The sequence below is a fragment of the Myxocyprinus asiaticus genome, chromosome 3, assembly GCF_019703515.2.
Source record: "Myxocyprinus asiaticus isolate MX2 ecotype Aquarium Trade chromosome 3, UBuf_Myxa_2, whole genome shotgun sequence".
NCBI lineage: Eukaryota > Metazoa > Chordata > Actinopteri > Cypriniformes > Catostomidae > Myxocyprinus > Myxocyprinus asiaticus.
Genome location: NC_059346.1, coordinates 25474323 through 25491739, shown reverse-complemented (window position 1 = coordinate 25491739; position 17417 = coordinate 25474323). Strand labels below are relative to the sequence as shown.

Here is a 17417-nt window from a genome sequence, read left to right as displayed (position 1 = left end):
ATTCAGCCGAAATATTTTTGTAGCCTTCCCCAGATCTGTGCCTCAACACAATGCTGTCTCTGAGCTCTGCAGGCAGTTACTTTGACCTCATAGCTTGGTTTTTGCTCTGATATGCATTTTCAGCTGTGAGAACTTACAAGGACAGGTGTGTGCCTTTCCAAATCATGTCAAATCAATTGAATTTGCCACAGGTGGACTCCAATCAAAGTGTAGAAACATCTCAAAGATGATCCAGAGAAATGGGATGCACCTGAGCTAAATTTCAAGTGTCATAGCAAAGGCTGTGAATACTTATGTCAATGCGATTTCAGGTTTTTCTTTTTTAATAAATTTTAAAAAATGTGGTTTTTGCTTTGTCATTATGAGGTATGGAGTGTAAATTGATGTGAAAAAAATAAATAATTTAAAGCATTTTAGCATAAGGCTGCAACATAACAAAATGTGAAAAAAAATGAAAGGGTCTGAATACTTTCTGAATGAACTGTATATATTCCCATATATATGGGAAGCATTTCTTCCTTCCTTTAACGAGTTTTCCCTGCTGTCCAGGACCCTGTAAAAACAGACCTGCCATCTATTTTTGAGTCACAACCTACCAGTTGAGAACCACTGGTATTGAGCTAACCACAAACAAGACATGATGATGGATTTATGGTAGTGCTGATGAGATTCAATAAGCATCAGGTGCACCTCATTATTCACTGCCAGCAGAGCTCCATTTCTACATTGTTCCTAATGGCCACACACTCCTAACTCAAGCCTGTGCTTGGGCCAGCAGTAGGTGGCAATGACTGGCAAGTAGAAAGTTCTACTGTTTCACTTTCTAAGTTTCTTTAAACATTCGTCATGCTCCAATTGGATTTGACTCTAGCTCCCTCTCTCTTGTTCTAATTTTGCTGACGTACGTGGGTGCTACTGTGATTGAAGAGCACTAAGAAGGAACCACAGGAGCAAGAAGGAAAGGCTCTTTTCTCCTTCTGTATCCCTCCACTCTACCTTCCATTTCTTCATCCTGAAATTGATCACACTCCTCTCCACAACCCATTCTTCAGAAAGGGTGTCTCTATTCAACAGATATACTCCAGGCTGATTTTCAGTCTTGCTAGTATTTTGTTCCGTTTGCTACAAAAAACATTATGACACATGACTAGTCTGAAAGCTCGTTATTGAGTGGTTCGTGCAGTCAAGTTCAGTACCTTTCATATTTCATATCTCTGTTCCCTTGTTCAATACCCTGTGTTTTCCACTCTAACCTAAGGTTTACCTATAACTGCACCCGAGGCCCAACCGTGAAGAGCCACTCTGAAAATAACTCTTGCAGATAATATGGTGCAAAAACCATTTCTTCCAAGTGAAAACTAAACATAATGCATTAGGGATCATGAGCTAACAATGGACAATATTTTTTACAGCATTTATTAATCTTGAGAACAGTATGTTAATGTTTAGTATTATTCATTTTTAGTTTATGTTACTAATGCATTAAAGTGATAGCACCCCAAAATGAAAATTTAGTCATTGTTTACTCACCCCTGTGTTGTTTAACCCTAACTGAAATGTTTTTCTTAACACAAAGTGAAAAATTGTGGAAAACAAAATCTGCTCAGTGATGTCATACAATGGCATTTAATGGTGACCACCTCTTCAAGCTTCAAAAGAATGCAAAGGTATAATTCAGAAGTCTAATAAATTATTCCATGAGACTCTTAATTGTTATGAAAGCATATGATAAGGTTTGGTGTGAAACAAACCGAAATCTACTGTATTATTTAGTGAAAATGTTCACTGACCATTGATCTCCTGTGCGCGTTCATTAAAGGGCCCCCTTGCAACCTTGGTGCGTTCAAGCGAAAACTCATTTTGTTTATCTAAAAATAGGTCCGCCACAGCGATACCAACAAAAGAACACAATTCAGCTGCACACAAAACAGCGAAAAGAACTTACAAAACATGTCTGAAGAGTTTGTAGTTGAAGAATTGATGCATTTCTTTGCCCACCCCAGCCTTTTTTTTATTTTTTTTTTTTTTTTTTTTTTTTTTAAGTTTTTGGACCGGTGTGAGTTCACAGTGGATGAAGTTACCCGCGCGATGCCAAAAATAGAAAACAAGCAATCGATAGAATGTACCGTCGCTCGTCACTGCTGGTTTGGACAAAAACTCTGATTTCCATAGAAAATATACCTTTTATCATCAGGTTAGGACACTGTGTGACTGTGGCTACAGGTAGCCTCCTCTGTGTTTCTGTTTGATTTCCGAGTACTTTGTTTAAAAAAAAATAAGGCTGGGCTAATTCATCAATTCTTTGATTACAAACTCTTCAGACATATTTAGTAAGTTCACTGTTTTATGTGCATGACATTGTTGGGACTCATGTATTCAGATAGAAGACTTGCTCACTAAAGATCGAACTCTCAACTCCTATAGGATGAGGCACACGACAGAACGCCCCTCAACCATGACATCATCAGGAGAAGAAATACCTCTGAGATCCATCTGGGCATGGCTTCCAGCAACTTTGCTCGCCATGTGTAGACGCAGCTCATCGCTGCTCTCAGGTGTAGCCTCGTGGCACAAGGAAGTATCATCCGACTTGAAACTGTGGCCATACAATCTCCATCTCGCTGGACGAGTTGAGATTACTCTGTGTTCCACCGAACACTCTAACGGATCCGAAGGAGACCGCCGAGCAATCTGCATCTTCATCCGTTTGCCTTTGAGTTAAAGGACGGATGAACACACATTCTACCTGCATCCTCATACGATTCAAGTAAGAGGTTTACGACTGGGCAGAGATAGAATATTATAGTGTGTTATTCTTGTGTATCAAGGTTATTGCTTGTACAGTTTACGGACCGTGGAGTCCGCTCATTGCTGCTAATAATACTCAAGGTATTACTGTAATGTACTGTTATCACGAATGAGATCTGCTGTGTTGTAGTCCAACCACATTGGACTGTTGTGTATTTCCGCCATCGCGGGTGAGACCGGCACACTGAGTTTATCCATTAAAGAACCAAAGACCGCGGGACGATTTACGAGCCGTTCACCGTTCTCTGAGTGATAAACTAACAGCTGCTTTCTCTCCCACGATCGCGAAACCGGCTTTGGTGCCACCACTTTATTCTCTCTCTCTCTCTCTCTCTCTCTCTCTCTCGTACTAACCACACACACACACGCGACCCCTCACAAACATTCTCGCACACACTTTTGGCTAGTAAATAACTTTGTGATAAAGCTCAGCTTTGTCCCTAAGTTATCGTATCGTACATGTGGTAAACGGGCAGATGCCATTAACCGGCTTCTCTCTGCCCACATTCGCGGCCATATTCTCTGGCCGGAAATCTCGCGTGACGTACTCTCCACGAGAGTCACGTCCGCCATTTTGTGCGCGTCACTCCTTACACACACACACACACACACACACCCATTCACACTCACATACACACACCTACCTTCCTCTCATGTGTTATAGGCTTATTTTGGTTACCATATCTAATCATGTCACTGTTTAGTTTGTCGGAAGTTTATTGACTGCATTGTATTGATTATTAATTGATATTACTGCATAAATAAACTTTGTTATATTTCAAAGAGAAGTGTTTTGGTTTGTTTTGCATACACCTGTGTCAAATGCTGGCAAGGGATGTCAGTGCTCGGATTCAAGCCTTCATTGTTACCTAGTGAATGTCGATTTTCTTAAGAGAACAATCTAATATTGAGACTGTTATACTGTCTGGTTATTAGTCCCTGATTCCAGGGTGGTGCCCCGGCGATATTAATCCTTATTAATGTTCTATTGATTTTGATAATTGATAGTTATCTTTGATGACTGTTGAATTTGAAGGATTAAAAGAGCTAACATTGATTCAAATCAATGTTCTATTGATTTTAATAATTGATAATTATCTTTGATAATTATTAATTATTGCTAATAACCAAACCTGCTCCTGAAAGTAGCACACTACATTTACTGGTGCCCCGTATGAGGCTTTAATGAGTTAGATTGTATTATTTAATTTAAATATTGATTAATAACTAAAGAAATAATTATTAATTATTTCTGATAGTAACACTGATCTTAACAACCAGTAGAACCTACAACATTGTCATGTTTATTCTGTTGGTTCATGTATTTCATGTCTTTTATTTTGAAAGTTTAGTTCCTGTTTCATGTCATGTGTTCCCTAGTCATGTGATTCCTGTTTCCCTCCATGTTCTTGTGTCTTGTTTTCATTGGGTTATTGTCTTGTTATCTTGTTATCAGTTCTGTCTGTTCATTGGTTCCCTCGTCATTGTTTTACCCCTTGTCCATGTATTTAAGCCCTCATGTTTTCCATTGTCCTTTGTCAGGTATTGTGTTTGGTGAGCGAAGTCAAGTCAAGTTTATGTCATGTTATAGTCAAGTTCATGTTTTGTATTTTGTTCACGTTGATAGTTAGGGTTTTTGGATATCACTTATGTAAATAAATTGCACTTGGGTTCGTCTTTACTTCATCGTCTTCACCATTGTCATTGCCAGCACCAGTGTTACAGAACCTTACAGACATTACTTAGCACAAAACATTTTTTTTTTTCACAATTTCTCCCTTTGTGTTAAGAAAACGAAAAAAGTCATATGGGGTTATAACAACACAGGGGTGAGTAAACAATGACTAAATTTTCATTTTTGGGTGAAATAATCCTTAAATTTTTAATGCGAAAATGCATTAATTTATGTAGAGACTAACATTAACCAAGATTAATAAATATGGTAAAAGTACTGCTCTTTGTTTGTTCATGTTAACTTTTGCATAAAATATTAAAAAACATATACAACCTCAGTGTAAAGTGTTACAACAAGACAGAAAGAAAGAAAGAAAAAAAAGTCTAATGTAATCCTTACCTCAACCAGTTTAACAATGTTGAGGTGGTCCAGTTTTTTCAGAATGGCTATCTCCTGGTAAACTCTCTCCAAAGGACCAAGCACCTTGGGCTGCTCTCCTTGGGCTGCTTTAGGACCTCTGGGAGGAGGGCGACCTGCTCAGACAGATAAAAAATGCTTTTTAAAAGAAATACCGGAATGGAGAACGTTGCTTTAATTAAAAAGTGTTCATCTGCTGCCCTCGGGCAACAAAGAATATCTGCCTAAATTCATGTTTACTATTAGTAAGAGTACTCTTAAATGCCATACATACGTGGAAAACCACACTGTTTCATCAGCTTTTTCTTAGACACAACTTTCATTGCCTGCAAGTAAAGACAGAGATGCTATGAAAAAGAGATAGAAAAGGCCAAACAGGTTTAAACTGTTTTGCACTGAGGTGTTCTAAAACACATTTCTTATTTCCATTTGGCTGTCTGAACCTTTAAGTGGGTGACATAATCAACTGACTTTCTTATTTACATACAGTTACGCTCAAAAGTTTGCATACCCTGGCAGAAATTGTGAAATTTTGGCATTGATTTTGAAAATATGACTGATCATGCAAAAAAAGCTGTCTTTTATTTAAGGATAGTGATCATATGAAGCCATTTATTATCACATAGTTGTTTGGCTCCTTTTTAAATCATAATTATAACAGAAATCACCCAAATGGCCCTGATCAAAAGTTTACATACCCTTGAATGTTTGGCCTTGTTACAGACACACAAGGTGACACGCACAGGTTTAAATGGCAAATAAAGGTTAATTTGCCACACCTGTGGCTTTTTAAATTGCAATTAGTGTCTGTGTATAAATAGTCAATAAGTATGTTAGCTCTCACGTGGATGCACTGAGCAGGCTAGATACTGAGCCATGGGGAGCAGAAAAGAACTGTCAAAAGACCTGCGTAACAAGGTAATGTAACTTTATAAGATGGAAAAGGATATAAAAAGATATCCAAAGCCTTGAAAATACCAGTCAGTACTGAAAATTCGGGGATCTCTTGATACCAAGCCAAGGTCAGGTAGACCAAGAAAGATTTCAGCCACAACTGCCAGAAGAATTGTTCGGGGTACAAAGAAAAACCCACAGGTAACCTCAGGAGAAATACAGGCTGCTCTGGAAAAGACAGTGTGGTTGTTTCAAGGAGCACAATACGACGATACTTGAACAAAAATGAGCTGTATGGTCGAGTTGCCAGAAAGAAGCCTTTACTGCGCCAATGCCACAAAAAATCCCGGTTACAATATGCCCAACAACACTTTGACACGGCTCAGCTTCTGGCACACTGTAATTTGGAGTGACAAGACCAAAATAGAGCATTATGGTCACAACCATAAGCGCTATGTTTGGAGAGGGGTCAACAAGGCCTATAGTGAAAAGAATACCATCCCCACTGTGAAGCATGGTGGTGTCTCACTGATGTTTTTGGGGTGTGTGAGCTCTAAGGCACTGGGAATCTTGTTAAAATTGATGGCAAGATGAATGCAGCATGTTATCAGAAAATACTGGCAGACAATTTGCATTCTTCTGCATGAAAGCTGCGCATGGGACGCTCTTGGACTTTCCAGCACGACAATGCCTAAGCACAAGGCCAAGTTGACCATCCAGTGGTTACAGCAGAAAAAGGTGAAGGTTCTGGAGTGGCCATCACATTCTCCTGACTTTAATATCATTGAGCCACTCTGGGGAGATCTCAAACGTGTGGTTCATGCAAGACGACCAAAGACTTTGCATGACCTGGAGGCATTTTGCCCAGATGAATGGGCAGCAATACCACCTGCAAGAATTTGTGGCCTCATAGACAACTATTACAAAAGACTGCACGCTGTCATTGATGCTAAAGGGGACAATACACAGTATTAAGAACTAAGGGTATGCAGACTTTTGAACAGGGGTCATTTCATTTTTTTCATTGTTGCCATGTTTTGTTTTATGATTGTGCCATTCTGTTATAACCTACAGTTGAATATGAATCCCATAAGAAATAAAAGAAACGTGTTTTGCCCGCTCACTCATGTTTTGTTTAAAAATGGTACATATATTACCAATTCTCCAAGGGTATGCAAACTTTTGAGCTCAACTGTACTAATCAAACAAAGAGCTTGTGTACATTTCAATTACTGATGCTGTGTAGTTGATGTATAATGTGTCCATGGACGTTTTTAATGTAGTCTAAAAATTATATGAATATATAAGGGAAGGTGTATATTTTAGGTCCTATAAATGGTCAACTCTTCTTTTAAGTTATTCACACTTTTCACAGAATATTCTTAGTCTTATATAACAAGGGACGTGCTCTGACACACAAGCTTTGTCTCTGAATCTCTGCCAATCTGCTCATTATAGCCAAAGAATTACAATGTAACAGACTGCCAGTTTCTAGCACCTGCGGAAAAGATGAGGTTTCATAATGAGTGGTGAACCGTTTCAAATTCATCCTTGAATTCAAAACAGTTCCATAAATGTATTCTTACAGAGAGAATGCAAAGTGTCAGAACAGGGCATGTTGTAATCCTGTGATATTCTGTCTTTTTTCTTTTCTGTATTTCTCATGCTGTAAAAAATGTTGCAATATTCTGGACTAACAAATGTTGAAAACACATACAGCGAAAGGAACGCAGTGAATGCACATCCCACAACAATTAAACAGGTGCCAGATCAAAGCATGAAGCGTCACAATAAATAAAATATTTCCGCACACTGTCACAATATTACAATTTTTGGATAAACGAGAGTAAAATAAATCGGAATTTAGTGACAGTGTGCAAATGTATTTCTTTAACTTTTTAAAACCCAAACAGCACCAATGCAAATGATCCTGTACCTTTAAATTAAAATGAAAAGTATGATTTAATTTTAGACATAAATTCATTATATCAGTTATGAGATCATAAATATCAGTTTGTGATAAAAAAAAAAAAACTGCTGTAACGGGTAAACGTGGGCAAGGAGGAGGCGGGAACCGGCAGAACAGTCAACATAAACATTAACGATATAACTGAACTTAAAAGTGCCATCTTATAACTGGTCCACCCCGCCTCCTGAGAACCTGGGGAGAGCCGAGGGGAGGGAAAGACACACAGAGAGAGAGAGAGAGAGAGAGGAGAGAGAGAGAGAAAAACTTGCTCGCCAGATACGCCGTCGCCTAGTCCTCAGCCACTCCTCCGCCCTCTGATGGACGACAGCCGCTCCTCCTCAGGCGGACAGCAGTGAGTCCACCGACCCCTGGCAGACAGAATGGCTCTTCCTGGCAGATGCAGCGGTTCTTCCTACTCCTGGCAGCGACTCCATCATTCCCCGGCGTACGGCCGCGGCTCCTCCCCTGGTGGACGGCAGCGGCGAGGACTCCACGACAGCGCATCCCTCCTCCTTCCCGGGTTTCGGCACCAATGTAACGGGTAAACATGGGCAAGGAGGAGGTGGGAACCGGCAGAACAGCCAACTTAAACTTTAATGACATAACTGAACTTAAAACAACATAAAACAAACATAAATGCACACACAGCACCCGCTCTCACTCGAACTGGCATCTCTGGCTCCCCTTTATATCTCGCTCCCTCATGGCCCGGCCACACCCTCCTCCTCGTCAAAACTGCCTTTCCCCTTTCCCTCAAGGACATCTGGAGGAGGGCTGAGCTTATGTCTGTAGTGCTGATGAGTTTAAATAACTCAATTTGTGAAAGAGCGAAGAGGAAAACATGAATGTTTTATGAACGTGTCAGAGGTAAGCAGGATGAAACAAAATTGCTATTTAGGATGCTGCAGGGACTGCAAGGACTCGACTGTTAGAATTTAAACAACTGGGGATTAGATGAATCAGCAAGTAAGCAAGCCATACACAGATGTAGTTTGTTACAGGAGGAAAATGCTACTAAATTTATGCCATAAAAATATATGTTAGAAGCTTTGAGCAATTATGTTAAAGTTGGGGTTTGGGATTACATACTGTAAACATACAATCACAAGCATAATACAATACTTTTGAAACATTTGATGAAATACAGTTTATGTAATACAATTTATGAGTTATTTTTATTTATTTTTTACTTTCTACAGCAATGCTGATATTGGAAGATGCTCTTTTTGCATAAACTGAGTTTGAAAGATTAACAGAAACAGTTATCTGGCTGAAAGGGTTCTGACAATTTACTATTGTTAAAAGAAAGAGACAGGAAAAGGCTGAATTTTGGCAAAGGGGAAAAACTGAAAATAAATTTGGAGACAAGAATAAGAAAGTCAAAATGAACAAGGCAATACACATTCAGAGTTTTAATTTCAGAATTAATTTTACCTCTAAAAAAAATAGAATGTGTGGTAATTGTTAGCCCTTTAATCCCGTGCTCACAGGTTCATGCGGTCAGTGGAGTGTAAAAGCCAGAGACTGGGGCAGCTTTACTCTACTGCCTTTATGAGCAATTTGATCTGTCATGATGTCCTTAGGAACATGGAATATAGTCAGTCAAAATGTTTATTTATATATTTTATTATTAGAAATTGAATAACTAAGTTACACTACAATAAATCGTACTTATTTCTTAGTAACAAAAATTATATGCATTACAGCTCAACCTGGGGTAGTTCATGCATTAACCTCGTGCGACCCCGCATGCACATGCGTGGACGTTGCATTCTGGCTTAGCTATACACAACGTATAATTTAATTTCATTTAAACTCAGTTCAGGAGACTCTGTGCTGTCAGTAAAGGGTTAAACTTTCAAAGGAGTCATGTGACAAAACAACGTTGCGCCGATCAGTGGAGTTTGTAGGAGAAACGCCAACAAAACTACATCTGGTAAGAAACCTAACTAAGTTTTTACATTGAAACCTGTTTGAGACAAAAGATTAGAGTCTCTAGTTTGGCAACATGCCATTTTTTAAAATGCTGCGATTTATCACGAAACGGCATGCTACTAAACACAATGTACACTAATGTGAACAGAAGCACAAGGTTTTTATTACAAATCTATGTTTATTAGTGTTCATTTTCTCACTGAGAAAATGTTTTTGCTTTCAGAGGCTTTATATGGAGATAGGATAAAAAAAAATTAAAAAAAAAAAAAGATTCAGATAGGATCAGTTTCAAAGATGAAAATAACATTACCCTGGAATAATCTTTTTTGCTATAAGGTACACCTAATACTAAGTAAGGCCCCATTTTGCCTCCAGAATCACTTGAATTCTTCATGAGGTTCAGGAAATATTTTTAAGGGATTTTGATCCATGCAGACTCTGTATCATTGTGCTGTTCTTTCATGCACATTCATGCTGCAGATCTCTGATTCTACCTAATCTGTTAAATTATCTATTGGATTAAGATATGAAAACAGCTCTATATAATAATTTGAACCCTGTCATGTTTGTGGAACCAGCCTGAGATTATATGTTTTTGTGAAATGGTGCATTGTTCTGCTGGAAGTATCTTTCTTTTTAAAATGGGTAGACAGTGACTATAAATGAATGCAAATGGTTTGCAACAATCCTTAAGTATGCTGTGGCAATCAAATATTTCCTAATTGTTTTTATCTGACAGAAGTAAAAGCAGGAATGGCCTTTTGCTGTTGAAAGCCCATTCTCCTCAAGGCTATACTTTTAGCCGTCCCTTTCTGGTGTTGGAAAAAGTGGTGCTTTGAGGCTTTGTGGCCTTTTTGTCAGCTTAAAGTAGCCTGACCAATCACAAAGTGTTTTCATCCAGTGAATAGCCACTAATTGGATGCAATTTGCTTTAGCACTACTCTTTGTACACTCAAAAGATTGCAGCGTGCAAAATTTCCAGGCCATCATGTATCTCAGAGATTCTGAGAAAATTAAATCTAGCACCAACGTACCTCAATCAAAGTCATTTAGATAATGTGTCTTCTCCTATCTGTGTTAAAGACCACATGGCTTTTAGTCCATATGTGTTTGCTTTGAGGTGATCTATATGCTCCTAATCATTGACAAATTTCACTTTATGCAGACAATTATAAATACTGTTTGATTTACATTAAAATTTACAGTCTTTCTCCTATGGGAAAATGGACAGAAAATACTGATGACTCATGTTGCACAAAACATATTTTCATCCAATCAAAGCTCTTTAGAATGAGAATCCACGAATGGCTCACTTATAGTTGTCAATGAATAATAAACTGGAATAGAACGTATTTTGACATTAAAAAAATTACATACTTCACCTTTAATAAAGTAGCCATTCTGTAAGTGTATGAGCTTTGTATATATCAAAAGCACAATGGTGTTAGTGTACGTCTGTGTATGGGTACATGTGTTTGTGTGGTTATTTAGTGTTTTTTCAGTGTAGAGATACATATTGTGATATGAACAGTAATAGTGGTTGGGAGCCGTAATGAACAGCTTCAAATGAAATTAAGGGCTGTTTTACATTCCTACCATCACTGCAATATCATAACCCTCCCCCATCTGCTCTCATTCTGATTAACATTCGATCCATCCTGCTCTTGTCATGCCTCTTTTCTCTCTATATATATTTTCCCCAGTCTACTGTTTCTTACTTTAGTTTGCTTCCTGCCCTTTTCCTCTTCCATTATGCTATCTGTCTGTTTTGTTATCAATCATGTTCAATCCAAGCTGCACTTACTCCGCCCCATCCCATATGCTTGACATACAGATCATGTGAACATCCTGTCACAATATACACCTCAAGTTTGTGCTTAATCTCTCACATTATTAGCTATTAAATCAAATCTTAAATTAAGTCTTAAATCCACTGAATAGACACAAACAATATTAAATACGTCAGAGACGTGGCCTAGCAGATAGTGCACATATTGTACTCTGACGTGCAGGAGAGACAAATTCAAGCCTGGTTTGGGTCATTTGCTGATCATGATCTTCCCTTCTCCCTATCGCTTCTGGTCACTCCGATTCTCCTTGTTGTTTAAATTTTTGATTTAACTTTTAATAAAACATTTTCATTAGATTGAGTAGATGAGTAGAACTATCAGAACTATTTTTTCAAATAGATTGGGTGTTTTGTCTACTCCTTAAGTAAATCATTTTGATTTTCGACGAGCACTTTTTTCTGCTTTTCTTCTTGTGAGAAAAAAAAAAAAAAAAACATACAATTGAGGTCCGAACATGATAATCAACATATTTACTATTTGACATACTTAGTTGTGACATGAATGGATAGTGATGCATTAGAGTACAACAAGGGCTCGGTGACCACTAAAGGCCACATCTGACCACCTCTGCCATGTTTCACTGCCCTATTCATGGCTTCATGGTCTATCCTTGCTATATCAGTTTCATATAATGATAATTATGTTATTGTATGTATACTTAATTTATTAAGTTCTAAAAGCAGCTTTTCCTTAACTTTAATTGTAAAGTTCTGCAGTGGTCAACTGAAACAGATAGAGATTATGTAACAAGGACATCTAAATGTCAAAGTGTTAAGAATTTTATTTTAAAAGGTACTTACGTAATATTTGTCATCATCCTCATTGTACGCCAACTTGACAACGCCATATGAGCCCTTAAAGATAAAAGAAATACGTAGCGAGAGATGAGACAGACTGTGCTCAAGGTAAGTTAGGGTCAGCATCTGAATGATTCCAGCCATGTGACTGTTACAAAATTAATTGATGTCTATGATACACTAGATAACATAGGAATTATATTGAGTCTAGTGTATATGCACATGAGACAATCAAAAGTACACAATATGAGAATGATTTAAGTGGGCTTACCTTTCCAATCTCACTCTTTAACTTGTACTGGTTAAGCTGAATGCAATCCTGAGATTAAAAGCGAGTGTGAAAGGAATCAAGAGAAGAAGAGAGACAGAGAGAGAAACAAATCAATTCCCAGCTGCACAAACAAAGAAGCAATGACACTATATTGATATACTGTTTTATACACCAGAGGGAAGATGCAAGCCTGATTATCTGGAAACAACAAACCTCTGTGTTCATAGCCTTTTCCAGATGGCAAGAATGGTAACTGCAGTAATCACAAGCACAAAATTAACTGTTACTTAATCTAACACACCTAAGAGGGAACGCCAAAGACAAAAACTCGTGCACCCAAGTGCAACAACAGAAGCACTCATCAACTACTTTCTTTTGAGGGCCAGATCAATTCGATGTAAATTTTAGAGGGGCAAAACATTGAGAGTACAGTAATAAGCTAATACCACATCCTACACTGTAGGACTTATATTATAAACATGAAAAACAAAGCTAAACACATTTAATTCATAATTTTATATAATAATGTAAAGCATTAAATATGGAAAATGTCTATTCTTCATCATTGTCTGATGATAACACGGGAAGTCGGCATGTTGTTTCTGGGAGTTCTGGTACCCTAGGATTGGCCACATTATGCCGACTCACCGACAAGCGGCTGTCATGAATCCCGCCTTTGCTGTTCCTCCTGCTCACCACCAGAGGGCTCCATCACCTGGGAATTGACTTTAACTCTCTGGACTCCATTTCCCATAATCCCCGTACCTGTTAATGATTACCTGTTCACCTGTTTCCAATCAACTCAGCTATTTAAGACTCACACTCACTCTCTCTCATTGCAAAGTCTTGTTTTGCCCAGGCTGACATTTCTGAGCATTCTTTTTAGTTTGTTGAATTATCTGTGTATTATCCTGAACTGTTTACCCTGTCTTTGATCTGTTGCTGCCTGCCTACTGTTACTGCCTTGTTTTACCTGGATATAACCTGTGATTGTCTGCCGCCTGCCCCGATCTCTTGCCTGTTTATTGAATACCCCTCTGGATATTACTGTTACTATATTGATATTACTGCTGCTGGTAATTTACCCCTGCCTGTCTGAATTACTACATTTATTGTTATTAAAAGCTGCACTTGGATCTCAACTCTGTTGACTCATCATTACAGCAGCATAACCTATCACAGTGGTTCTCAACCCTGTTCCTGGAGGCCCCCCAACACTGCACATTTTGCCCTTTTCTGACACACCCAATTCAGGTCTTTGAGTCTCCACTAACGAGCTGATGAGTTGAATAAGGTGCGTTTATTAGGGAGATATCCTAAATGTGTCGTGTTGGGGGGCCTCCAGGAACAGGGTTGAGAACCACTAACCTATCAGACATTTTTGCATCGGCTCCAGCAACTTTACGTCAGCAGCGTGGGAAACCCAGTTTCAGATCGCGCTGAAACCACGAGGTAATCGCATTCGCATAATCAGTGACGAGCGCGATTCCATGGTTGCAGTTTTCCCTCTAACATGTTATTTTTACTCCACTAATGGTTAGGTTTAGGTTTGGGTTTGGAGGTACAGTTTATAAAATGCATTGCTCCAGAAAATGGTTCTCACATGTGTCCATACACCCAACAACACTTACTGCTTTGGCCACCGGGCTCAGTGTTTCGAATTTCGGTAAACATAGACCGATTTTAGCTAAAGAAAAGTCAGCCTATACAGTGAGATCAGTCTATTGTCTTTCCCTTTAACATTCCCATTCAGTGTGAAAAAATAGCCTTTCATTGGCCTGCAAGTATTCTGAGTTTCTTCGATATTGGTGCAATTTTTTTTTGGATCATATACACCTAAAAATGAACAGTATGTACTATGTTATAGTTTAATTTATCACTTTTTATGAGCACTGGACTCTGAGCACTGGACAAAACACTTGGAGCAGGGAAAACAAAATAATTCTCTGTTCATTCTTTGAAGGATAAATTTTCATTATCGCATTCTGTTTTTATAATAAGCCATAATGCTGTCATGCCCATAATGAGTTCATGCCACGTCTGTATCAACTGCTGTGACTAATCTCATTTGTAAGTCTGAAGATTTGTTCACAGTTAAGTAATTTGCATAAATACATCTGAATGGCTAAAGCGCCTTGAGATGACCACCCTAGAGTCGCCAAGCTCACAAGCATCAGAATGAGCCATTCCACATGCAGGGTCAGAACAAACCCATTACTAGTGTAGTAAAACAAGAATTAGCAAATTAGAAAATAGAGGGTTCCATATATGTGAATGCTGATCAACTGGCAAGTGCAAAATCACTCCTATATGTATGCTCTCAGCCGCAGGCGACATTGTGACACAGCAAACAATTCTGCCCTAGTATCAAAAGTGTTACATCCTTGCTTGCTGGAATGAACTACAAAGAGAATGGAAAGAGACACAGACAGGCCTTCTTTATGTCCACATTAAAAGCATTCAATTTAGTTTGGATTATTTTCTTTTGGATCATTATGTTTCCTTCATTATGTTGCTGTCTTGAAAAAACATGTGAAAACAGTCAAATTTAGTAAAAAACAGTAGATTTACAGTGCAGTTACACCCCTGGTCAGCACCATTTCAGAAGCAACATACTGTACACTTACTGAGCACTTTATTAGGAACACCTGTACACCTACTTATTCATGCGATTTTCTAATCAGCCAATCATGTGGCAGCAGTGCAATGCATAGAATCAAGCTGATATGGAGTCAGGAGCTTCAGTTAATGTTCACATCAACCATCAGAATGGGAAAAGAATTTGGTTGTGGCATGATTTTTTGTGCCAGACTGGCTGGTTTGGGTATTTCTGTAACTGTTAAACTCCTGAGATTTTCACACACAACAGTCTCTAGAGTTTACTCAGAATGGTGCCAAAAACAAAAAAACATCCAGTGAGCAGCAGTTCTGTGGACGGAAATGGGAGACAGAGAGGGATGGTGGACTGCTGGCTGAGTTCAGGATATTGCTGGCACATGCTCAGTGAGTCCTGCACTGCAGTGAACTCACACCTGCACACATATGCACAGATGGTCAAAATTAACCAAGAATAAGTTCAGAGGATGAAATGCAATGCTTTTCTGTTATACTACATATGAACGTTATGTTAGATGTATATGACAGATGTCACTAGATAATGCCAGTCTAGATTAGTGTTTCGTAACTGGTCTATAGAGATAAGGGCATGTCACACAACCTGTCCATGTTGGCATCTCTTTATTTTCACTAGCTTCTTCCAAGTAACAGAATTTGTGCAAGAATATTGTAAAGTTTGAGTTCTTGACAAGGGCACAAAAACACCACATTCTGACAATATTTAATTTCATACCTAGTGAGAGAAGAGATATTCACACATTATTCCATTAAGAAGGCAAGACCTAGTGATGTATTCTGTGCTTGCTGCTTAATTTTAATGTGAGGTGAAGGTATAAATGCTGTGCTCTGAGGGAAGCCATCACTTCCATTTGAAATTGATACACCTTCTAATTGAATTGCTTTTCCAGGCAATGGACAACAACAGGCTTTCCAGACACCTAATGCTATTGTGTAGCTCCTACAGTACAATCTTGTAATGCCTCAAGATTTCACCCCTTTAACCTACAGAGCACAAGCCGCTCTACATATGAAGGTGACACAGAGTCCGATCATATCTGAACCCTGTCACAACAAATAAAAGCACACGTCTGCTACCTGTGAAGGCAGACATGCCTCCTGGGGCCAATGAGAACTGAAGGATTGCAAACAGAGGAGATTAATGAGATTGAGAGGAAAGACAGGGATGAAGATGAAGATGTAGATGAAGGAAGAAAGATGGAAAGAAAGAAAAAAGAAAGAGAAAGAAAAAAGAGAAAGAAAGAAAGAAAGAAAAAAAGAAAGGTTGAGAGGTTTCAAAACTCAGAGAGAAAAAAATAAAAAGTTTAAGTGTGACAGCTCAGGATTAAAGCATGCACCCCTTTTCCATATCTTCCAGGTTGGTAATTTTTTTTCTATTAAAACCCGGATTAAACTGGATAATCTTGGGTTTAAAAAAAATATAACCGTATTGTGTATTCAAATGTTGTACAATGATAATATCTGGGATCATAAGGTGTAAGTAGCTTATGTATGTATGTGGATGTGTTTGTATGTCATGCTGAAGGTGCAGAACGCATTAAGTATTTTTTAGAAAGGGCATGAAAAGTTCAGAAAGTTCGTTTTCATCATCAACTTAATAAGCGATTATGTCATTGTGCTCAAGAGTTGACACTACATCGGAATCAACTGTTGTTGCTGTGTCCCAAATGAGGCACTATACACTATGCAGTGCACTCAAAAGTTTAGTATCACCTTAAATGAAAAACATAGTTTTTTTTTTTTTACTACATGGAAGCTTTTGCTGTTTAACAGCTTACAGAAGTGACATTTCAAAAGCATGCAAGATGTTGCTGCTAGCTTTAGTACTTTAGCCAACCTCAGTTCAACACTTGTATCTCAAACAACATGCATATCCACACAGTGTGGTGTGATGGTAAAGCGTTCAACTTACATTTGTAAGGTGCCATCTTCACTGAAGTTTCGCTAGTTACTACATTCTCCATTATTTACAATTGTTTTGTCAGATCAGCATCACAGCCAGGTAACTCCACCCCTTCCGCTATGTACAGCAAGTCACGAGCGTTGAATTCACGAAGTGTCCAACATTTCACACTCCGTTTTGACACATGAAGAAGCACATCATCCGGGTACTCGTAGTACACTTCTTTTTGTTGCATTTTCAGTGTTAACATACTACTTGCACTAC

General features: G+C 38.5%; 1 protein-coding gene across 10 annotated transcripts in view; it reads right to left on the bottom strand.

Moving 5' to 3' along the window:
- The window catches only part of LOC127422083 (calcium/calmodulin-dependent protein kinase kinase 1-like), a 192671-nt gene that overhangs the window by 77160 nt on the left and 98094 nt on the right, over positions 1-17417 (bottom strand). For 9 of the 10 annotated variants that reach the window (XM_051665458.1, XM_051665449.1, XM_051665441.1 and 6 more), the window contains 4 exons: positions 12617-12664; positions 12349-12402; positions 5175-5226; positions 4883-5016 (listed from right to left, as the gene is read on the bottom strand). In XM_051665458.1, coding sequence (XP_051521418.1) covers positions 4883-5016; positions 5175-5226; positions 12349-12402; positions 12617-12664 — 288 coding nt within the window. The remainder of the gene's footprint in view (positions 1-4882; positions 5017-5174; positions 5227-12348; positions 12403-12616; positions 12665-17417) is intronic. The other variant, XM_051665484.1, reaches the window with a different exon arrangement.